Source organism: Astatotilapia calliptera, chromosome 20, assembly GCF_964374335.1.
Source record: "Astatotilapia calliptera chromosome 20, fAstCal68.1, whole genome shotgun sequence".
In the NCBI taxonomy this organism is placed as follows: domain Eukaryota; kingdom Metazoa; phylum Chordata; class Actinopteri; order Cichliformes; family Cichlidae; genus Astatotilapia; species Astatotilapia calliptera.
In genome coordinates, this window is record NC_137441.1 from 8,218,109 (window position 1) to 8,243,601 (window position 25,493).

The 25,493-nt window shown below is 41.4% G+C and overlaps 1 protein-coding gene and 2 long non-coding RNA genes across 3 annotated transcripts in view; 2 read left to right on the forward strand and 1 right to left on the reverse strand.

Moving 5' to 3' along the window:
- itga5 (integrin, alpha 5 (fibronectin receptor, alpha polypeptide)) overlaps nt 1-16,186 on the reverse strand; it is a 35,452-nt gene extending 19,266 nt beyond the window's left edge. The window contains exons 1-3 of the mRNA XM_026153140.2: nt 15,664-16,186; nt 4,955-5,085; nt 401-501 (exon numbers count right to left, since the gene is read on the reverse strand). Coding sequence (XP_026008925.1) covers nt 401-501; nt 4,955-5,085; nt 15,664-15,872 — 441 coding nt within the window. The 5' untranslated portion in view covers nt 15,873-16,186. The remainder of the gene's footprint in view (nt 1-400; nt 502-4,954; nt 5,086-15,663) is intronic.
- On the forward strand, nt 1,401-4,752 carry LOC145423329 (uncharacterized). Its single transcript, XR_013904378.1, has 2 exons — nt 1,401-4,492; nt 4,581-4,752. It is a non-coding gene; the product is annotated as an uncharacterized LOC145423329 (long non-coding RNA).
- LOC145423330 (uncharacterized) lies at nt 7,725-8,813 on the forward strand. The gene is made up of 2 exons (XR_013904379.1): nt 7,725-7,929; nt 8,483-8,813. It is a non-coding gene; the product is annotated as an uncharacterized LOC145423330 (long non-coding RNA).
- Nucleotides 16,187-25,493: the final 9,307 nt, after the last annotated feature.

Here is a 25,493-nt window from a genome sequence, read left to right on the forward strand (position 1 = left end):
GGTCAGTGGAGTGTCTTGTGTGGGGGTAACCATGTAACTCAACCCAGGTCACAAGCCGTACAATCAGACCAAACAACAGGCAGCTAAACTTTGATGTCACATGGTGTATGTGTGTGGCTGTGAGTACAGTGAGTTGAGACTAGGGGTGAAAAGTGGACCTGAATGACAACAACTTAATGGGCAATAATCTAGCCACTTCTCCTAACTTCTAACTAACACAGGATATGTGCAATCACCCAGCCAAGAGAGTGAGTCATCACTCAAGTAAAAAGTTTCTCACAGTCGTATATCAGGCTAGTCTGAAATTCCTGATCTTAACAGCAGAAAGCAACAGCTGAGGTTTTCATCCCTTAAGGAAGATTCTATCATTTTAAATGCATCTCTTTGAAGGCTACCTTACCAGAATTGTGTCACCATGAGACCGGACAGTGGCACCAAACCATTGGTGGGATTTGAAATCAGCTTGGTAATTTGTGTCATTGAGCAAGACATTGCGATCCCCTGGGGAAATAAAGGAAGAGAGAGAGAAAAGAATTTGAGTTATAGCAGCATGATAACACATGCATTCCTTCAGCTGGACCTCAAGCATCATAACGCTGCCTGCCCCTCCCTTCCAGATTCTTGGAAACATCTGTAAAAACTGGCAGACAACATGCATTATGTTACACTTTCTTCATACAGAGATGGTTAGACTTGAAAAGAATGTTATTTCCTACTAGGCCACTGTTCTACAGATAGTAGTTGTGTTAGCTTTTGCCAGGTTTGGACTGGACTGGTGTGGCTTAACCCTGCTGACCCTTTGCCCTGTTTGACCACCTGGACAGTATCACTGATCTCCCACTTTAGTGCTCTGACAGCAGCAGGTGATGCGACAGATGGTCTGGGGAGTCCAGTTTAAACACAACTTTATTGGAAAACAGATGCTACATCTGTGCTGCAATAAAGAACGAAATCTGAACTAATTGATTATGCAAGGAAGACACATACCGCTCATATGAGTGTAGGAGCTGACATCTGTAAGGGGAAGTGCGTATAAGATCAGCCATTCCACGAGTCCTTCACTCATAATCCCCATTCACTCAGACTTCTGCAACCACAGGTGTCTTTCTAAAGAACAGAGCTAGTGTCTGTCAGACAGAACTGGGAGATACCGGGAAAGATCAAGACCCATGTGGATGTGAGGAAGGAATTGTGTATTATATTCACTCTGTCCATGCCTGTCTTCCTCTAGTCTTTCTTTCAAGCCAACTAGGCAGCCTGGAGCTGAGGATGAAGGCCTGCACCATGTCTTTGTGGAAACAGCAAAGGGGCTGGGGTCCAAGGAAAACACACTCTGGCCTCACTTCCTCACAGCAGCTCCTCACTCATCTCTATTTAGGCACCCACTTCACTCTCCCCTTCTCTGTTGTCAGTTTCAACATTATCACTATTTTCCTATTCATTTTTCTTTCACTATCTCACCACAAGGCTCCTCAACTGCACAGCCCCTTCTCCCATCTGTTTCCAGGGAGTGATGCCTCCCATCACCCAAGCAGTAAGCAGAGAGAATATAGTTTTATAATAACCCAAATATATTTCTGTTTAATCTCCATCTCTGGGGCTTTCGTGCTAACAGTATTCATCATGGGCGAGCAGCAGGCTGCTATGATTCAAGTGTTCAAAAGAGTGATAAGAAGTGCTTTTGCTGCATGGGCAAAACCCCAACCAGTACTTCAAACAGCTCCTTGTTGCTTTAACTAATCTGCCTTAGCTGCATGGTATGTTTTTTTTTTTTTAACATTTTCATAACAGAAGGGTTTGTTTGGTCAAGGCAAATGCTAATCGGCCAGGTGAAGTTTAAGACTGACCAACATCTGTGTTGGTTTGCGTTAACTTCCCAAGATAACCAAGAGTAGCATTCAAAAAGGTGGTCTTGTAATTCATACTGTCTAACTATGCTCAGGTTATCTTGCAGGGTGACAGAAAGGAAGCACCTCATAGTAAGGACCCAAACAAGGTTAGCAAAGTCTTTATGTGGTAGCCATGGCTCTGTGTCACTATAATGAATGATGAAAAGCTCTTTTTGTTGTCTGTGAGGCGACGGAAGGCAGCCAGCTGTAATCATGTGGAATTCCTTTAAGATGAAAATAGAGGAGATTCACAGGGGAGATAAAGGGAAATCCAGAGAAGGACCCACAACAAGATGTGATCCGACCAAAGTCCCCCTGGGAGGCTTGATAGCACGGTGTGCTGATGTGATGTGGTGCCAGTCTCTCCAGGGAGCAGAGGGGCAGTGAAGGTCTGGAGTGCATACAGACTCACTGTCTACTTTGAACTGTGGGTGAGTGGAGAGCCATTAGTGTGGTCAGACCCTCTCGTTTTAAGTGTGTAAGTGTTTTGCTGTGTGTCAGTGAGGTAGAAGACAAATGGCCAAATTCACTCATCACATCAGCTGCCCCTGTGGGAGTACTGACAGCAGGAGACGAGAGGGGGACAGAAGAGAGCTGGTCTCTGGTTTCTTGGCCTTTCCTCTTTTCTCTCGTTCCCTGCCTCCCATCCTGTATGTGTCCTCTCAAATAGACAGGCTCTTATCTCAGTGGCAGAGGATGTGGATAGGAGGGAGTCTCTGGCCACTTTGACCCAATTAGTTAGGCTAATTAAGAGGTTCTGTGGCCTCTGGGTCAGAGCTCAAAAACACCAAGAAACAGGCGACCTCTGACACCACTTTGTTTCAAGAATATACAAGACACTCTAGAGCCATTTTCTTTATTATTCATACTGAATAAATTGGGGGAAAAGAAAAAAAAAATCACTAAATGTCTTTTTTTATTGCACTAGTCTTTACTATCATGATTGGCAAAGAAAATACAGGCAAAGCTGCAGTAAATGAATTGCAGCAGTAAATGTCATTCATGTAACAGCTGCTTGTCATAGCCATATTTGCATGCAGATGTTCATGGACTAAGCGTTCCTCCACAGCACTGCAGTTTTACTCTGATCCAGATGTGAGAGCTGGCACTGGCACTCTAATCTGCTCTTTCAAAGCATTTTCTAAATATGAAGGACTCTGGCAGCCCAGGAGACTAACCTTGACCGTGAGGGCTCATTGAATGTGCATGATATCACTCCGCGTGGCCTTTAGCCAGCATCCATGGCTGCACGACGCATTTTATGTTGCAAGAAAAGCAGTGCTAAAATAGTGGAGCAAAGGGTACCAAGCAGTGGCGTCCAATAGGGGGGAAAGGGGCTTGTGAAACATGCAGTGGAATATTTCTCCACTTTGTCAATTAGGGAGAATAAATTTAAGTTGGATTTCCCAGGAAAGAAGCCAGAAGTGATGGGATCCTCCTACATGTATGAGTCATACTGTTTGTGTGTTTGTATAGGAGTATGTCTTTGCTACATCATTTATAATTTGACCTGCTCATTCTTCACTTCGCCGTGGATCCATTGTGCAAAACAGGGCTTGTGGGCACTCTGTCAACATACTGAAACATGAATCCACTCTTAAGACAACCTCACACGCTTCCTCGTGTTCTTCTAAACCACTTTACTTGATTTTGACTCAACTGGAGCCTCTTTGTTAAGACTAGTAGTGTCTACCTCACCTGTCATACAAACAGGATATTTCTTTGTCCGACCTATTTGTTTATTGGTTGCTTATCTCCGTATACCTCCCGAGGCCAGGCAACACGAACATGATCTGGAGGAAGGAAGTAGTACCCTTCAAGAACTCTTTGACACCTCATTATCTTTTTATCCCTGAAGAGAAGACAAACAGGAAAAAAGGAACACCCAAAGTCCAGGAACTAATGTAGCCAACAACCACTCAATGGAGTAAAACAATGATTCCTTTTCCAGAAAGAAAATGCTCCGATTGCCTCCAAATAAATGGGCAGAGAAACAACAATACTGAATAGTTTAAGAGCAAACAATATGTCCCAACAAACAGGTTAAAGGAAAAAGAGAGGGTAGTTGCATTGCACAGATAACAGGCAGGATTGTGCAAATAACCTTCTATGAAGTAAAAAGCTCCTTTTTTTCTTTCATTTCTAACTCTGCATTATGTCAGTGAGAAACAGCTCCAGCTTTGAGCCTGAAAACACAGCACATCTTCTGATCAAACCTCATGGTTGAACAGAAGAAATTTGACATAAAGGGAGGGAGAAGGCAGAAAAAAATTGTTTGTTTCTGTCACGGACCCAGTTCCAGGGATTCGGGGTCCGTGAGCAGTCTGGACTACTATTGTAGTTATTATCATTATTATTGTGGTTATTGTTATTATGGTTGTGTCTGCTGTCCTGTTTTCCGTGTTGGTGTACTGTCAGGTGTTTATGGGTGTGTGAGGGTGCGGTCGTGGCAGGCACTTCTAGGCCTGGTGGGTGTGGCCCTGCCAGCTGACCGGTCCCACCCAGGAATCCACACACACCTGGCGCCGATCAAGCCTCGTCAGAGGAGCTTCAAAACAGTGTGGCTGAGAGCTCCTCGACGCTGGATCGTTGAGTGACTTCCCGTCAGTCTTAGTTTATCGTGCAAGGTTAGTGCAAGTCTGCCGTTAGGTTTTGTACTCACGACTGCCTTTTGTATGCGTGTTTCCTCAGGAGGAATTGTGGCGACCAGGAGGCAGCACACGGACAGTACACAGGGAACGGAGACAGAGCACGGAGCACGGGATAAAGGAGAAGACACGGAACGGGAGTTGGGATCGCACGGGGAGTTTATTGTTGTTTGGATTGTCACCACTGTAAATAAACGCACTGCCTTCAGCGCCAAGTCCTGCATTTTGGGTCCTCATTTCTCACATCCCCACGGTCTGCCAGCCAGACCGTGACAGTTTCAGAGAGTGGATGAACTGATTTGCAGCATCAAGGCCCCGTGGAGAAGGATTTCTTTTGAATTGCAAAGCTAGAAAAGAGCATAAAACTTCTTTGGCGCTAATGAAGCCCAGAGTGTAAATATCAGTCATAAGACTTACCTTCAAGGTCAAATTTGATGGCGTGGCAGTCGGTTTGGCTGGAGCTCCATGGACAGTAGAATACAGACCCTCCCTCTGTAACGTTGAACTGCTTTGTTCTAGCCTTGGGGGCTCCAACCAGCACACTTGCACTGCAAAGAAAAGACAGACAGGGTGGGTGACTAACAGATAACCAAGCATTTTTAAATGTACATTTTTTTTAATCAAACCACGGTTTGTAGCTCAAAAGTCATTTCACACATATGCTACACCCTTTTTTAATCAATCAGAGGTGCATGTGAGAGTGCAAATGTACCACACAGATACAATGTTTCTGTTATTTGAAGTTGCACCGATATGAGAACAGCATGGGTACTTTGCTTTAGGTTAAGGTGTCAAACCTAAAGTAAAGAGAATATTTCCAACACAGCTAAATGCCAGCCATCTCCTGCTGTGAGCTACATGTGAGAAAGGAAAACTTTCGGACACTGTCCCAACCTAATTTTTTCCAACATTTTTGGGAGTTCATGTGTGAAAACATCTCCAGCCTGACTTCAATTAAAAACTGCATTCCAGACCTCCCACCTGAACAGCTTTAAGCATGATCCGGCGCACGTTTTTTTAAACATCCTAACAGGTTGCAGCACTGTTTTACATAATCCCCTACAACCACTGCAAGCTGCAGCAATGTTGACAGGCACATTCACTCCCTTTGTTTACAGTAAGACACATACAAGGGGAAACAATTGCATGGTCACACACGCTCCCCTGTGGGCCAGATTCACAAGGAAAACAAAAAAGCAGACAGGCTAAGTAGAGTCACTCTCTTGTTTCTACAGCTGTGATACTAAACATCAGTGTCCTTGGAGCTACACTGTACAACTACAGAAAGGCAAGTCACCCGTGAAGAGGCACAACCAGTAGACACGGAAAGAATAGTGAGGTTATAGGTGAGTTCCAAACAGAAATAAAAGAATAAAAGCAGTAAGGGGGTGCTATGTAAATTGAGACAATCAAGCCTTAGGCAAGATTTGTGGGGGGGGCTAGATAATGTGCCTAAGGGTTTAGCCATTACCTCATTCCTGAGCCACTTGACCTGACAAGCATCACAGACGTATTTGGGATTGATGTGGGTAGAGGAGGTATGGGACCAATGAGACCAGACAGTGTCCAGGGAGCTTAAAAACAGGAAGAATACACCCTTTCCTGCCCTAGATCTACCAATAGTGCATGAAGGTTTACATTGGGGCTAAACTTAGTATCATGGCCCGAAGGGTAACTACTCAGTAGGGTCCAGAAAAAGACAGGAGAATCAGTATGAGTCAAACAGCAGTTAAACGGTGGAATATTCCAAGGATGGTGTAATCCACTGTAATTAATCCTCCTGGAACATGACTGTAGATGCTAAGATGCAGAAAACCACAGAGAAAAAACCTCTAACAGCGGTGGGGCAGGGTCTACTGATGGTCAGCACAAAGCTTTGAAATCCTCTCAGCATCTATGGTTATGAAAACACATATGTGGGAGAACAAAGAGAAGGTCACGGTCACACTGTTACTGTAGCCTGTACCTCATAAGAATGTGCAATGCCAGTTCCAAATCCAGAGCAGAAACTCCCGTTGGAAGAGGAACAAAGAAGCAAACCAATTCAATTTGGAGAGGAAGAACCTGTGTCCCCCCACCCTTTTATTTTTGATTGTATATGCAGACTCAGGGATATCCCAGTAAAGCAGCAAAGACCTGCATGTTTGGTATTGTAAATCACAGCAGGATTTCCTAGTTATGAATTCTCACAATAAGACAGATGGAGAGCTTGCTTTTGCTATCTTTAAATTCAGATCTGAGTTTAGAAGTAGCAGAAGTTTCTCACCAGCAGACCACACACTTCATGTGTGCCTCTTACAAGTCCTCCAAACCTATGCGAGAAAAGTTCATTGAGCACAGTTTCCTTTGTTTCAGCCAAATGCTCTCGGACAACCAGGATGAGCAAATGATTTTTTGGCAAAATAATTTAAGAATTAATCTGCAAGCACATGCATGCAATAAATGACACAGCTGGAGGAACATGTACACAATAACAAGGCAGAGGAAACAAAGCTCCAGCATCTTTTGTTGAATCAGATCTGAACAGAGTCCAGCCACAGTTGGCCATGGCAGCTTTTCAAAGAGAGGAGGAAAAAAAAAAATCAGGAAATAACCAAACAAGCACATCATGCTTTAATCAGCAAGCTGGCAGTTGAAGGCAGTTTTTTTGACTACTTTACACTGATACATGCAGATGTGCAAAGACGCACACACACAAAGTTCTGCACTGTAAAGCAGGAAGAATTAGTATTTAATGGGTCTTTATCTTTGGATGATCTGTCAACTTCTCGTTGGCATTTCCCCACCCTTATCTTATAGCTGCATGCTCAAAAGAAAGAGCTTTTGCATAATTAGCATTTAATGAGGCTCAAACGTCAGTCTGCTGAGTGCGACTCATCAAATTCCTTGGTAAAAGTAGGGGCATGAAAAGTATGGGCAGAAATCTGTGCCATCAGAAACTGAATTTGAATAAGTTAAATTTGAATTTGAATTGCTCAGATTGAATCTGAATTGTAACTTGAATAAATGCTTTTGAAAATTGAATTTGAATTAGTCTAATTTGAAATTGAATTTATGGTTTGAAAATGATCATCACTAAATTGAAATTGAATTTTATATTTTGAAAATGAATTGATTTGCTTTGAAACGGCATTTTATCCTTTAAAAATTCAGCATCTCGGATAATTTCAGTTTCACTTCTCACCATTCAGTTTCAGTTCTACAATTCAATTTCAGTTCCAAAATTCAGTTTTTTGGAACTTCCATCCGGTTCCGGTTCAAGCGCAGATTAATAGAACTACGTTTTACTAGCGGACCGAAAGTGTTACTGACGGGAATCTACAGCGTCTTGAGCTGAATTAAGACTTCAGAAGTCATTCGTCATGTCGAATGACCAGCGGATAAACTCTCAGGTTGGTGATAAATGTATTACATGTATAAGAACAAGCGTCATGTTAACAAATGATAGCCGTACGGTAACTTTTATGCTTATTGTAGCTGCTAGCTAAAAACGCTAATTTAGCATAGTTTGCCCTGAATTCAGCTTTGACAACAAATATGATCGACTGTTTCTAGTAGAATTCCAAAGTTGTCATCTTGGACCCTCTCAGAGTACCCCCTCTGTATGCTTGCAGAGACCCCTACAGTAGGGAAACATGCAAAACGGTGTCCAAACCTTTGTATTTTAGCTTTATTTATGTCTTACACAGCATCCCAACTCTTTAGCTAACTTAATAACTTTAGCTAAAGTGAATAGTTAGTCCAATTCATTAGTGCAGCATTACTGGATCACCTCTGTTTGAAGTGATATAATATGATATACAACTATCACTGTGTTTAACTACCATAATAATTCTACTTAATTAGATTTTTTTTTTTTTTTTTTTTTTTAAACATACTGCTCCATTACTATGTTTGACAGGCTGAAGTTGTCGGGTCACCTCCTAAATCGACCATCTTTTACAGGTGTTTTGTGCCAGAAATGGAGTGTCCACTGAAGACTGAAGATACTGAATCTCTACGCCTTGCCATCCATCCCTCTTGTGCCTTCATCTAGACAAGAGACAAACTTAACCACTCTCATATGCTCTGTACCTACATCACCTTCCCTGGCAGTCGTAGCTTGGCTCATCTGAGGGTGAAATTATAAGAATGTGTTATTTTGCAAAGTGCTCTCTAGGTGATCCAGTAATGCTGCACTAATGAATTAGACTAACTATTCACTTTAGCTAAAGTTATTAAGTTAGCTAAAGAGTTGGGATGCTGTGTAAGACATAAATAAAGCTAAAATACAAAGGTTTGGACACCGTTTTGCATGTTTCCCTACTGTAGGGGTCTCTGCAAGCATACAGAGGGGGTACTCTGAGAGGGTCCAAGATGACAACTTTGGAATTCTACTAGAAACAGTCGATCATATTTGTTGTCAAAGCTGAATTCAGGGCAAACTATGCTAAATTAGCGTTTTTAGCTAGCAGCTACAATAAGCATAAAAGTTACCGTACGGCTATCATTTGTTAACATGACGCTTGTTCTTATACATGTAATACATTTATCACCAACCTGAGAGTTTATCCGCTGGTCATTCGACATGACGAATGACTTCTGAAGTCTTAATTCAGCTCAAGACGCTGTAGATTCCCGTCAGTAACACTTTCGGTCCGCTAGTAAAACGTAGTTCTATTAATCTGCGCTTGAACCGGAACCGGATGGAAGTTCCAAAAAACTGAATTTTGGAACTGAAATTGAATTGTAGAACTGAAACTGAATGGTGAGAAGTGAAACTGAAAGTATTCGAGAGCTGAATTTTTAAAGGATAAAATGCCGTTTCAAAGCAAATCAATTCATTTTCAAAATATAAAATTCAATTTCAATTTAGTGATGATCATTTTCAAACCATAAATTCAATTTCAAATTAGACTAATTCAAATTCAGTTTTCAAAAGCATTTATTCAAGTTACAATTCAGATTCAATCTGAGCAATTCAAATTCAAATTTAACTTATTCAAATTCAGTTTCTGATGGCACAGATTTCTGCCCATAGAAAAGACACGTAATTAGAGGCAGGCACAAGATTTCTCAGCTGTTCAGGACAGAGATACTCCTGAGATGGGCTGTATTAATGCTTCAATGGCTAAAGTGGAGACTAGGCAAATAATTCCTGTAGTGCCGTGAAAACAGCAGTACAGTATCCATCTGACAGGCAATAAAAAGGTCAAATGTGATCATCTCAAACCGATCGGTCTGCTCATTTGGTCATGCTGCTATGAACAAATGGCAAGCCAATTTCACAGCACACAAAGAGATTTGAGCAATGTTTTAATGGGAAAGTCAGGGCAGATGAAAAGCATTAGCGGCTTCTTCATGTCCCACCAACTGCCTTACAGCAGCCACTAATGATGCGCACCACCCAGCTGACAATTAAGCATTAATTAAACTAGTTTAAACGATTTAGGCTGCAAGTAAGGAATGTGTAAACAACAGCTTCACTGTAACCAAGTACTGGGTTTGTCTCATTAGAAGGTCAGAAATCAGGGGACATTCGACAAAAAAACATTTCACCACGCCATAATTGCCAGACTGCAACCACTATTTTATGTGGGGTTGAGAAATTAAGGGTGATACAGAGTGCTGGAACTTGCTGATGTGACACAACAGTGCGTAGCCGTAACTAATACGCTTTATGATGAGGTTACAGAGGGAAGTTGTCAGCAGTCAAATGCCTCTGTTACCCCCCTCCTGTTCAGCACAGCATTTTTTCCCCCCATTCCACATTTAATTGTCTTCCACCCAGCTGCAAGGCTGATGTCACTTGAACACTATTAAAAAAAAAAAAAAAAAAAAAAAAAAGGATTTAAGCTCGAAAAGGGAAAAATTACAATCACATTTTAAGCCTCCAGTGCCGGCTGCAGTCACCATCTGCAGTCATAAACACGGCTCAACAAATGCTACGGTTCTTGTGCACAAAGAGGGCCGGAGAAAAGAACCAGCGTCCCTTGAACCTTAGCAACACCTAAGTAAAACACATGTGCCCCAGAGTTTGCACTAACCTATTAGGATATGGTTAAACACTGGAGTGGTTCCATATCAGAAAAAGGATCTCGTATGCAGTGATCTGATCTAAGCCAGAGACAGCTCATGACCTTCGCTGCTCTCATTCCTTCAGTGAAAAAAAGAGATTTAAACGTCCCTCTCATGAACAGTTTGAATGAAACCTGGATCAGCGGGAGCAGAGACAAAATTTCGAAATCAAGTTCAAATGTGGAACACGTATAAGAAAAGCTGAATGATTTCCAACTGTAGCGTGACTGACACTTGAGAAGTGAGATCAGCTGAATGACAGAAATGAGAGGCAGTAGTGTCTGATGATTTATTGCAGATCACATGGACCCATACAAATAGGATAGTACTCTCAAAGTCAAGGCCAGACAGAAGCTGTTTGAGTCCTTACAGCTGCCATATGGACGCTCGTCTAGTCACACACACACCACATACACACATGTTGTCAGTCCTGCTGTCCAGGAGCCTGAATATGATGAGAGTAGCAGTGTTTGGTTGGCGCGTGCTGACTACAGTGAGTCTACTACGCTGAGCAGAGGCCACCTTTTTCTTAACAGTCAGATGTTACTGTAAGTTGCAGGACGGGGAACAGATCTATATGTAGCTCTAAAAGCCTAGAGCAAGTTATGTCCTTTTTTTTTTAACAATTTACAGACATTTCCAGATCCCAGCACTGACTTGAAAAGAAGTCATTAAGATCTGAAAAAGCACCCACCAGTGATGATAAGATAAACAGCCCAGTCTCTCAAGGATCTGATCCCATATCACAGCAAAACCATTTCCTCTGTATCCTCAGAAGGATAATATAGCCGGGCAACAGGTGGCCTGGAAATTGAGGCACTGCTAGCTAAGGTAGCCAAATAATGTTGTTTATTGTCACACAGGCAAAATGTGTGCGCATCCAAGCAGATGTCACAACCAGAAATAACAGCTAAGGCTTCAATACTTTATGCTATTCAGCAGCTGACTCTCTTCACAGCTCTCAACCAGGAGCTGTTACGCGGATCAGCAACTTGACAACAAGTTCATTCAGCGATCATTGCCTTTCCTTCCAACTTTTCAACAAGCAGCAATCAGTTTGAACTCACTAGAGTGAATGTGGGGAAAGCATCAGCTGTTTTGTTAAAACCGTCGATGTGTCAAGTTGTTTCACAAGTGGCAAGCAAGACATTTAAAACACCCAGCTACTAAGAAAAACATCCAAAATGACTCAGATTTTCATCTTTGCATTTGTTCATACCAAACTGTTGCCCATCCCCAACCACGATCACAGTCTCTTCCTCTTTCACAGTCCTCTGCAGGGATTTTACTGCTGCTGGTTCACACCTCTCCACAATGGCCACATCAGGGGGTCTAATGCTCTCACCTCAGAATAGAGAAGCTGTTGTATTAAACATGGGGGATTGCAGCTGTTGGAGCACTTTGCCTCTCCACCCCTCTGACCCCTGCTGCACCCACACATGCATATACAGAAGCTCACATTCATAGGCAAGAAAGGCTAAATGTTACTTAAATATTCCTAAATAATAAAACTGATTCCAATTTGAATTTCACAAGAGGACAATGGCGTCATGTGCTTATTGCCATATAAAGGACAGCCCATATCAGATTACTATAGAAGTGAGTCATTTCATGATTCAAGGTAAAACAAACCAGGCTTGCTGGCAGTGAGACATTAAATCTGAAGTATCAGTCCGGCCAGCCCTGACCATTCCAGAACCAAAGTAAACCTGACATCCTCGGGACATTGCTAATAGAATAGACATTACAGTGGGGTCCAGTGGCCCTTTAAAGCCATCATCACCATCCACGTTGACATCTGTTTCCACTGCAACACACAGAGACTCAGTATAAAAAAGTATCTTTAACTAAAAGAAAAACAGCAAAACTTAGAAAGAGACTACAGTGTAACCTCGCTAACTATTCCCGCCTGACTTCACAAAAACCTGCATGAATATTTCCCACCTACTGGCCAGTAGGTGAAAACAACATTTGACAACAGAAGATTAAAGCTGCTTTTTAAGGCTAATAAATTTTAAAAAAGAAATGAGTCACAGTGAAAGCTCCTCCAGTGGAAAATGGTAAACAAATTCTGCCATTAGACAAAGAGCCCCTTTGTCTGCACGTAACAACGAGAACCTGGATGAAGAAAAGCTTGGCAACCCAAATATACAAGCTGTGCTGTGCTGCAGCTCAAACACTTACTGGTTTGATTTAGAACCAGGTCTATAGAACAGGACACCAATGAAAACAATAACAGAAATAAGACTGATCATATATGGAGAGCGACCCCTGCATAGGCACAGAAAAAACACTGCTGCATTAGCAGCCAGTCCAGTGTCAATATTAGTTTAACTCTAACACTGTTTGAGAGATTAAACTGTAGGAGAGTTACCAACATGGACTGGCTGACCTTGCCATGTGTTTGTCACGGCCAAACCAGGACAGACACAGGGCTAAGCTAATCCATATCACCAAACACATCACTGAAACACATCAACCTGTCTCTTCTGCTCATACACTCCAGGCAAGGTATGTTATTGTTTACAGCTCCTGATCTTTAACCTTTTCTATCTCGGTATGATCCACTCCCTTATCCATGCCAGACACCAGAGAAAGTGAAAGAGCAGTCAGTTAGTGGTTGTGATTAAGTGGTTGAGGAAAGAGTAGGCCCTCCAAAGTCCATGTAGAGGAGGGTACACAAGGGGACTGATGTACACAGAAAACAGCAAGCCTGTGAAATGTCCATCTTCACTCAACATGGAGAAACATGCTCACACAACAGGGAACCATATATCCTCTTGCTCTTCCTGCCCTGTTCTGACAAGAGCTGTCACACATAGTTCTATCCTCAGGCGTCCTTCCATGGGGGGCCATCCACAAATGTCTAAATTTAACTTTATTATGTCATGCCAAAGGGCATGGCAGACCCACATATATAAACTAGCTGTCAAGGATCATCAAACTGGGTGAAAGCAGCCCACTTCTTTGTTGACTTGACAGCAGCTTTATTGATAGGAGAAAGTCTCAGTCTCTGAATCCACATCTGCAATCTGCATGGATGAAAAGCAGCAATAATTTTACCTAAAGGTTGGAGCCAGGCTCACAGCAGTTCATCCTGACAAGAAGAATCTCTTTGTGCAACCCTCAACTGACCTCACAGTGGTTCCAGATACTCCCCCACATCTTATGGCTCCAAAAATTGTGGACGATGATGATGTGATGGCAAAACAAGAGATAATAGGAACTCATTTCATGTCACTGCTGATAATGTTTGATGTGTACACTTCTAAGAAAGTGTGGATGAAATGTGGCAGATGAATGTGGTTTGCAGATAAAGCGATGAGTAATGGTTTTAAATGTGCTCTCTCAGACTTTCGTTTTATTTGATGTCTGCCTTTTGAACACAGATCACCAGGAGGAAAATTACAGGGCAGTGTGTTTTAGGAAACTACATTTAAGCAATATCCTTGTCCTGGACATATAAACCATTGTCTCACGTCCGCTTCCAAGAGCAGAGCGACTCAACTGTAAAAAAGTTCAGATTAAGTCATCGGTAAGATGACGTCTACAGTGTCTGATACTTAATGAGACTAGGAGTTATGATGGGGAGAAAGGCTAGACAGTGGGGGAAGGTTTAGGCGATGGGTGAATTAAAAAGCCTGCAGAATGACATCAGCATAGGAGGAAATAAGGAGGGGAAAGCCGGAGAGGGGGAGAGGGTTCTGTGCATGCAAGCTTCACATTCTAAATCATACAGCTCTCCTAAAACCCCTGCTTCCCAGGCAGGGAAATAAAAACCAATAGCAGAAGGAGTTTAAAGAGACAGTCAGGGCCATAGAAGAGGAGGAAATCTGTTCATGTCTGAGAGTCTGCCGTCCAGGGAAGTGGGGAGGAGAAACAGGGAAACTAAAGCTGATGCTCGCAGCCCACTCGGCACAAAGCCCGTTCTCAAATCGCTGCATGCTGGCTGCTTGAACAGTGGTCTGAGAAACTGTTCAGCAGACACATCGTCAGCCAGAGAGTGTGATTACATTGGAGTGAAGTCCTGACTCCAGCTGTATAACCTTTTGTTAATGATTACTGCAATTACAGGTTTGAGTGGACTCACCAAAATATAGTGAATGGTCAGCAACACAAAAAACAAACACAAATGCAGAACTGTCAGGAACTAATGTAATCTATGTCTTATCTTTTCCTGCATTCCAGCTGGTAGAAAGACTATATGATCCTGGGACAGAGCATCCCCCACCCCACCCCTTATTTATATTCCCCACAGAATACTGGAGTATAAGTCCTGGTCACAGCCATGCCTGCCAAAGTTTTACTTCCAAAAGTGACTGATGCCAAAAACCCCTCGGGAAGAATACTGAGACGGTCACTGCATGCTAAGAGTCACTGGGATCACATCCCAGATGAACCAGGAAGCATCAAAATCAGCCACAGCATTTAATACCGAGATTTGATCGCTAAAGGTTGCAGTGAGGTAGCATGTTCTGGGGTTTCGAGGCAAGGGCGGATTAAAAGGTCATCTTAATTTTGTAATTTGGTGGGACAATGAGATTAAGCTTTGAGGAAGATTTCCGAATGTTCCGATCTTTGATCTTCATCTCAATATAAAATACTGAAGCTTTCAGTCTTTTATATTGGAGTTATGTGGGCTTTATTTCAGAAAACACAACAAAAAATCAAATTTTCTGGATAAATTCAATTGCAGTAAGTTGTAGGCAGACTGACCGTGTGCGCTCTGTGCGCAAGGCATGCGTCCAGGAAGCACAGTATACACACAAAACCCCGATTTTCCGAGCCAAAACAACATCCCACAAATGAAATGTGTTTCCTATTGGAAACTTCTGACTTTAACGGGTGAGCTGTAGATGGCTGAAGTTTGGCCAGAAGTTCCGAAATACTTCAATGAACACTGCAATCTGTGCGCAATATTTGCGTACAACTGGGAAACTTGAATTGCCCAGATAAACCTCAAATGTTTCAGACCTTATACGGAAACTATGTTATTTTTTTTATTTTATTTTTTTACTACATAACGCTCTGCAGTTACATTTTCTGTTTTCTATATTAAGCACACTTACCTGCCAGAATCAGACAAATAAAAGTCAACTGCATATCCGAAGTAGCTCCCATTGGGTCCGCTGTAAACAGCTGGGTTCTCCACATCCAAGTTGAAAGCCTTGCAGGCAGGCTTAGAAAAAGTCAGTAATAGCCCGATAATACAAAGGAATGAGCGTGCGAGAAAGGCTACTATCCCCGGCGTCTTTGTGAGAAATCTCACCAAGCCCATTTTTGACAATAAATTAATCCACTAAAGTTAGTTTTGAATGGCGAAATTGGCCAAATGTTTTGTTTTCTAGTCCGTAGATGAAGCCTGTAAACAGTGGGGAGTAAAACTACAGTTGCATCCCTGTAACTCTAAGCGGCCAATATCTCATTAATGCTCCGTCAGCTCCTCTCGGCGTCCCCGCTCTTCTTGCGGCTTCTCTCTCTCTGCCCCTCTTCAGACCCACGCCTTCTCTGCTCACCTAATCAGGATACATACAGCAGGGAGTTCCCAGACCCGTAACAGAGTTTAGAAGAGGAGGAGTTTGTGATTCCCTAAAAAAACGAAGAGAGAGAGGGGAGAAGAAAAAAAAAACTTCGAAGAGGGATCTTCTAATCCACTAACCCATATGTTTACTAATGTGATAGAAATGCTTTTATCACTCACACTAAGACTGTTAACAATGGACCTTAAAGCCTCTTTCTGATTTTATCTCACACTTATCGTGACCCTTTGAGACCAAATTTGTTGGCAGAGAAGGTAGGCTGCTAGGTGATTGAAAGGTCAGTGAAACGTCACTTCACGCTTTTTTTAAAACTATAAATATAACTGCTTCGCTTTCCAAATGCAAGACTCCCATGTGCCTTTTCCCCTTCCCTTATGACCTATTTGCATAAATCTGTACTAATTATACGTCCATCAGCCACTCTTGGATCTCAATGTGTGATCCATATGTATTTCTATCTAATTACAGTGTGGATCTGATTTGGGCATATGATGTCTTCTGGGGAGCTTAAGGGGGGGTGTAGGAAGATTATGTATTTCTGTCTGAGTCACACGAGAGAGGAGCAAGGAAAGTGGTTAGGCTGTGGAAAAGCATCTACTCACTGCAATGAGACCTTTAATAAACCAATCCAGGCCGACTGGAATTAGTGACTGTTGGTTTAGCTGATTCATCTGAGGCCTCAGGGATTGAACACAGGGGCCAAATTTGGCTGTGTGGCAGTAGCAACATGAACTCTCTGTCAAGTGCTGCTCATATTTATAACTCTTCTAAGTGCTCTGACACACAGAGCAGAAACTGATGGGAGTAATCCAGAGGGTCGGGGGGGGCAGTTCACAGCTGTCGGGGGTGCTCGATGGTTCAAAGCCTTAATCCCAGAGAGGTCTCATTCTCTTACTCTGTTTTTAAGTCCCTAAGATGAGAGTGCTGGTTCATTTTGAGCCAAAGCACAAGGTGTGGTTAATAGACAAACGAGCTGTACCCATAAAAAACATTTGTTGTTGAAAGTTTTCAGCTGAGGTCATGGTCTGTTATTCAGAAACCCCAACACACGATGGCTCTCAAATAACAAGATAGTGCATCTTCCAAAGGTGCACTGCTGTTTTATAATGATGCTTCTGGATGTTCTGAAATCTGAAGCAGTTGGAGGTAGTCATGGTGGTGCAATCAGAGTCCTATGACCTCATGCATGAGGTTAGACACAGGGTATAATAGTATCAGCAAATGATAATCAGCTCTTAGTCATCACGGGCTTCTTTTTTGTCTACTTACTGACAGCCATAGGTTTCGTGCTATCTGTGCACACACATTTATCTGTGTGACCTGTTAAAGCATCAGAGTATTGGTTACATTTTCCTTTGAAGTAATTCCTCCTCTACTTCTTTTCATGCATACCTGCATGTACGCCATCAAGCAGGAACAAGCCAGTGCACAAAGCGTGCTCCGTTATTAAGTATGTTCTGTGCCTAAAACCAGAGTCTCTTTTGCTTTCGGTGATGTGTAATTGGGTCTGGCTAACTGAACAGTATTTTCCATCTTGTCTTTTCGGTTGAAAAGGGGGTGTGGTTTTATTCCAATGCCTGGACTTTGACATCATCACTCAGCCTCTATGGCAACAGATTTGAAGTGCTGCAAAACACTTATAGCACACTTCACAGGACTCAACACAGCTGGTCAACTATTTTAAATATAGAACTGACATATTGGCACTGTGGTATAGCCTCTATGCAGTACGTACATGTATGCGAACCCATGCATACACACGTATAGTGTCTCTTGACTCTTTCTCTGTAATAACTGAGGATATGCTTTACAACAAACAAGCATCTATCACATGTTAGGACAGCTATATCAAGATGTGAAGGTGTGAAATCATGCTTTCACATGGGTAAGTTCTGTTTCTCGGTTGGTTTACACAGTGCAACAAGGTCGAGGTCTCCCCCCAAAGGCAAAGAAAGAACAGACATCGTTTTCAATTAATGATTAAGTTAAAATAAATCCAAAGAAATTTCTGATGAAAGGTTAGTCTAATAGCATCAGAAAACTCTCACTTTTTATTCTCCTTAAATAAATCACATTTGTTCTGGTTATTTTCACTCCTTGGTATTCAATGACCCCCTGCAAAGACTATGTGACCCTCCAGGTGGGCTCATCCCCCAGTTTGAAAACCACTGTCTTAAGCTAAGGGTGTGGTGGCCCCAGCTTAGATATAAGACTGTTACTAATAAATAACAGTTATTTCTTTTGTTCTCCCTTTTAAAGTGGATCTGCAATAGAGCAGTGCACTTCAACTGTAAAAAATATATTCACAGTGAATAAAATCATTTAAGCTTTGTTAAATAGAGGGAGCTCTGTGAAGAGTGCTTTGGGATGCAAAGACTAAACTTTACATTTAAAGATGAAAAATGTTGGAGTGTGAAGTGAGAAGGAATCAGGCTTCCCAGACCTCCTAAGCAGTTTGTGTCTACCAGCTTAACACTACATTAGTTTCTAATACCACAAACACTCAAATCCCCAACCGAAATTAGGTTGTACTGTAGGTGTACTGTGGCAAAGAAGACAGTTTTGTAAAATACTCGAAGTTTCAAAATATAGGTAATCTCCAGCTCTAATTCAGCAAACAGTCATTACCAGCTATTAATCTTTGTTCCAGAAGACACCGACCTCCATCCCACCTCCTGATCTCATTTCTCTTTGTGTCACCAACTGTGAGATGATACTGATAGGCTCCACGGGGCTGGAGAGACACCCTGACGGTAACTGTTTTGCTTTTAAGTCACAGAGTAAACACCATTTTACCACCGGGAAACAGACAGTAAATAAAGGCCACAACAGATAACTCAGTAGTTCAAACCCAGACAGGTCACGAGTGACAATGATTAAGAAGTTTAACTTCTGTTTGTTTCTTGTGTTTTTAACATTTAGTGGAATTTTGCTCAGAATAAAAAGTTTTTCTAATCAAGAAAAATGATGCCAATGATGGAGAATGTGGTTTTTGAATAGAGGGCTATATTATTGTGTAAAACCTAACAAAGACTTTGAGAGGAATAGGACACTGAAATTAGATTCTTCAGCTAATGTAAATGGTAAGCCTAAAAGCTGTCTGTCTGTTTCTCCTAAGCAGGAGAAACACAATGACACACATCTTACAGGCAGGAAATTCCTCTAGTGTAAAAGCCTGCCTGGTTTTCCTGTTTCACTGGGTTCATACTGTTCACTCTGTTACACTTCACTCGCAAACACACCTTGAATATATGCGCAGTCAGTTCCTATCAGCTTTGCTTTCCCATCTGCACTCTGTAACATTCCCCATGTTTATAATAGAAGGGTGGTGAGTGTTGCTGATATCTCCCGCTAGTATGAGACACTTCATACTGGATGACAGATTTGTCATGATGGGGTGGAAGTCCTGAGCCGGCCCGTGTTGCTGAGAAGCCCGTCTATTGTTTTCAACACAAGCTCTTAGCAACACAGTGGCTGAATCATATGATTGTTTCAGATGTTGAAATCTTTCCGGAGGCTCCTTACAAGGGAAAGTTTACCCACCCTGGTGCATTATGGTTTCCTCTTATGAGCTTTTACTGTCAATACAAACAAATTGAGACAACTTGTGTGGGTAGTAAGATAACTCAAACAGTGTCCGTTGTTTTGTTGCCTTTTTTAAAAGAGTCATAAAATGGCTGAAAATGAGCAATTTTGGTTTTTATGTGCATCTGCAAATCAGTTTAAGGAAGCAGGGTACTAAAGCGGGGAAACGACCCCACTATCAACTCCACCAGCCTTGTTCTACGATCCATAACACACACACACAAAGCCTCTCTAACCTGCCTGCATTTACAGCTCACTGCGCTTCATGGAGTGTTTAGTCTCTGTGGTCCCTCAATTGACATGTTTGCCTAAATACACAACTTTTTAAGAGGCTGCATAAAATACTTGACATCCTTTAGAGAAAGGTCACTGATTCAGAGTGTCCAGGCTGATAAAGTGAGACAAAATGCCAGCACCTGGCTATGGAGCATTGAACAAGACTGGCAAGAGAGTGAAAACGCACTTTAATACTGGTATCAGCAGTGAAGCTTAATAGTGCTTAAATACTTCAAGCTGGACTCAGGAAGCAACATTTATATGTTATTACATTAAAAAGAAGAAGACACTGACTGTTGAGGTCTCAAAACTGCAGAATTTGAATTAAAACACAATATTGAACAAAAAAAAATGTGTGCACTGCCCTTTGGACAATTTTGCATTCACGTTCAGGGTGTCATGTTTTGTTTGGATGGTCTATTTGTCTCACAGAGTAATGATATGCCCCCTGACCCCCTTCTGTGTTTTGCTATTGGGGCAGGCGCACTACAGGGCTGCCGCCAGGCCCCTGTGCGAAGGAATGCGACTGTTAAAATGTGTGGATCTGGGGGTACAGCAGGAGAGGGCACTGAATCAGTGTGAGCACTGAGAGAGCCTCAGGGTATTGTTTAACACACACACACACACACACACACACACACACACACACACACACACATAACCATTCACACATTCCCTCCGATTTGCTTCCCACACCCACTCCCTCGGCTAAATATGTTTGATAGAGCTCATATGGAAACAGACGCACCCGGCTTTGCGGGAACAAAAACAAACTGCACTAGAGTAAAAATCTATCTATCTCTCTCTCTATCTCTCTCTATCTCTCTATCTCTCTCTATCTCTCTATCTCTCTCTATCTCTCTCTATCTCTCTCTCTCTCTCTCTCTATACATATATATATATATATATATATATATATATATATATATATATATATATATATATATATATATATATATATATAGAGCTACGGTTTCTTCTTTTACTCACAGACAAAGAAAAAATATGCTCATTTTTTATAGCCTCATGTTACTGTTGCAATATCAGGAAAATTAAGAGCACCCACTGCCAGTTTAAGCGCGTGCATAATCGTGCTTTCAGATACTTCATTAATAGAGACATCAGAACTCTTATGCATGACACTCTAATGCAGTGACATTCAGCACTTCTTCAACTTAATGAAGACATGTATTTTATTTCACTGATGGAAAAATTCTAAATACAACTCATGAAAATAATGAAGTTCACATCGTTTTGCTTTTAATTTGACAGATGAAGAATACACCAAGGGTGATCTTTACATTTACTATCATCATCTACACCAATATAAGGGGCAAAATATGTTCATAGTTTCCTGAATGTTTCTGGTTAATGCTTTCAGGTTGGTGCTTCCTTCCTGAAGTGTAAGCTCACATTTATCACTCTCTTTACACAGAACCATGCAGTGCAGAATCATTAAAACAACCTCCTCTGTGCTTATAGCATTTTAACTGTTGTCTTTTTGATTCATAGCAACTAATTTACAGCTCAGCAGCTCTGTGAGGCTTCACATAGACACAGCAGTGCTTGTTTAAAATTTTGGCTCAGCAGATATAAGGCTGATTAATGATTTTTTTTCAAAGGCTACTGTGTATATACCCAAGTGCAATGTTCACTTGATTTCTTCACGAATAAAATACCCTACTAAATATGTTTTAAAATACTAAAATGGAAGCATATATGATAAGTTTATGTTTTTTGTTGATATGTGGTCATAAATCAAATTATTGGACAAGGAAAAACGGGTCTTAAATCATGAGTGATAAGAAAGTTTTCACAGGTTTCTACGCAATCCTGTGAAAAACGCACCTCTATAATAACCACCTCTATAAAAGCTGAAGTTTTGGCAGTTTGCTGGTCTGGAGCATTCAGGTTTGTGTTAACAAAAAGCCACAGTCTTCCCAACAAATTCACCCCGACGCCAGACTGCAACTCCTGTGAAATTGCAAAAAGGAGCTCCACTCAGACTAAACAGGCTTCAGTTTGCATGATAAATGTTCAAGTTCATTACAGTACAATTAGAATAGGATTGAACAAGCATGGGTTTTTTTGAAGAGGTTACCAGGAGAAAGCCTTTTCTCCCTAAAACGAACATGGCAGCACACCTAAGACTCGCAAAGCTGCATCTGAACAAGCCACAAGAATTCTAAGAATTCTGGAACAATCCTTTTGGATGGACAAGAGCAAAGTGCAGATTGTGGCCATAAAGCAGCACCGCATTTGACAAAACAAACGCCCACAAACACCTCATTCCAACTGTCAAGCATGGTGGTGAAGGGGTGATGATTCAGGCTTGTTTTGCAGCCACAAGATTGAATAAGTTGAATAAGTCTTACAAAAAATAATTACCGTTATTATTGTTGCTAAAGGTTCTTCTGAAACTTAAGTAATCACCAAACTAGTAAGAAATACTTATTTCACGGTGACACAGGAGGAAAACCTAGGGGATGATTCACATCCGTCATGTGGATAACATGAATTTCTGCTTTGAGATACTTTAGAATAGATTAGCTTTTACTCCAATATGGCCAACATTACAGTTTTGCCACTTGCCAGGGTAAAATGCCATTAATTCTACCCTATCTGTCATCTCTGTCAACTTCCTGATGTATTGTGTGTTATTTCCTGTGCAGACTTTGCTTACTGGGGCTGATGAACAACACAGTAGGTCGTAAACTATGTGGCGGCCTCAAAAGAATGTACCATATTTCAGTCGTGTCACCCTTTGGAAACCTTAAGAAGACACTACTCGGTATGGTGACTAATAAATGCCCATTTATAATGTAGTATCCCTTGACTCCCCTTAATCTGTGCGGCTCCTCCTTATAAGTCAATGTTGATGTCAATGCTGTGCAGACCACCGAGGTGTCATGAATGCTTGTGCAGCCTTATATAGAAGCCCTCTGAGGTTTATGATCAGTGCATTATTAGTATCAGCTGGTCTGAACCAACATGAAGAGGGTATGCTGTCAGCTTGCTAATGTACAAGTCAGAGCAAGGTTATGTGCAGTGTGTCTGAAGCTCTTTAGTAATAGCTCTTACCCTTATAGGAGTAAAGGAGGCACAGGACGAGAGGTAATGGGAAACCCAATCAGCTTTTGGTGCTTCTATTGATGAGGAATTCAATGAAATATTTGGTGGAGGGGATACAAACAAACCAACCCGTGCACACAAGCAAACAGAGTAGAGTAGAGTGGAAATGAAGTGTCCTCTCTAATGAAAGGATTCAGGGTTTGTAGTAATATTATGGTTCAACTGCAGGTTTTTCCTCCAGTTGAAATCTGACTCGTCGCCAAAGTTTATGTGTTATCATTTAAACATCTCCACCTGTTCTCTGAGTTTATTTCTTCAGTGATATGATAAGCCTTTAAATAAATAAGCAGGTGTTGTAAGCAGCAGATCACCGCATTGTGAGTCAATTCAAATTCAAACAATAGCACGTATCAAAGAGCAGGAAAAACCACACAGGCAGGTATTTTATTGCTGCTGCATCCCGCTCTGGTACATTTCCATGGAAAATCTTTTTTTTTTTTACAAAGGCCTGCGCTTTTAAGACCATCACTGAGACTTGATACTGAATCTGCCACAGCTTGTATGATGGGTCTTTAAAGAATCCATAATTCAAACAGCGTGCTCTGGAGTGAAAAAACAGAAAAATAACTTTTTCATTTTGCCTTTTGTTTTGCTTAGAAAATACAGGTTTATCCGTTGCATGAAGCCTGGTTCTATGTATTAGCATAATTTGTGTAAATCTTAATGATTGTTACATCCTGGCACATTTTATCAGGGAGTTTGTGTTGCATTATTAGGAGAGTGCCAGGTCGCCAGCACAGTCAAGCATTGAAGTCAAACAATTCCCAGTCTTCCTGCATTTGTCTTAAGGAATGTTGCTTGTTCGTGCCGCTAATGAATCTCCTTCACCTCAGGGGAACGGAGACTCACTTCACAGCTTACTTAACGTCACATGTTGTTTATGCAATTGTGTTGATGTCTTCATTCCTGTTACTGAATCTGAGACCGCAATGAATTCTGTCACTATAAAAGCACCCATTTTACTTTCATTTGGAATTTATGTAAAACCCTTGTTATTACATTAATTGCTTTATGGCTAAAATGCATTTTCCTGGCCACACATAACTGTGGCCTGACCAGTAATGGAATATAACGCAGCTCCGGGCTTTTAGAGAAAGACCACCTACTCTCTGCTACAGCTGTAGCTTCTGCCCTGTGGGGAAAATGACAAAACATACATTTTTAACAACAGAGCTTCAACTCTTATTTCACTTTAAATAAATTCTTTATAGTGGAACACCCAGGTAGAAAACAATTGGAAAACATTATCTTGCCATTTGCCAACCTCTCGTAAAAGTTCTCATAAAACAGGAGACGGAAGGCTTGCATCAGACAGCTGAACAAACCATTTTGTTTTATTAATTTTTTAACACTTTAACGGATTTTTTTTTAACACAGCAAAACTGCAAAACTTTTTTTTTCATGACATCTAACAGGGATAAGTTGTACACCTATTGATAGCTGTTAATGTTATTTTTGGAAATACTTGGACATCCTTGTTAAGGAGTATGAGCTTTAAGGTCTCCTCTAAATGAAACAAACAATGTTCTGTAAATAGTCTTTCTCTAGTTATTGTGGTTATGGGTTCTCCAACATTTTTCCAGAGAAACATGACAAACTAAGTACAGCTGTTTTTAATAGAGCCTGATTTGAAGGGTCACGCCCATTTTTGATGAGGTAACTAGAATAAAAAGCTAATGTCTAAATATCTGTCATGATGCTCATTTATGAAATAAAACAATAATGAAAACATAAGTTGAGGTTATGTCTCCTCTACAGTTTCATTTCAGTTCATATCATTGTCCAATGAAAAATTCACTGAAAGATGACTTTTCCATTTCCAGCATCCTTCAGGAAGTCACAGCATTGTTCTAAATGCTGATTCATGTTGAACAACCTGGAGACCAAATGTCTCACTCTAAGGAGAGACTGACCATTCATGGTAATATCGAACTCACGCAAATTCTACTGAGCATAAACACCAACACCTTGTGTTTGTATAAAATGCTGATTCATTCTCTGTAATGAATTCCCTTGGGAGAGACTGTGCCGTCAATGTCTTGTGACTCAAACTCTCTTCCAAGTACAATTCTAAATAAGGCAGCAGACTTCTGTGTACCATTCATCACACAGTACTAGTACTCAGTGTTTAAGCTTATGACCTGATTTGAGTACAAGCTAAACTAAAGTGGAGCCTCTGTTCTTAGTTGCCCGATGTCTCACACATGACCAGCAGAGGAGGGTAAAAAGTCTGGTGGTCTTGATAAAACTTCTGATTCACAAAACTATGATGATGAATCACCTAATCTGAGGTCTCAGTGTCCTAAATTACCCAACTATCCCACCGTTTTCCCCTCTTTTTCCATTTCAGACAAAGTGATTTAAAA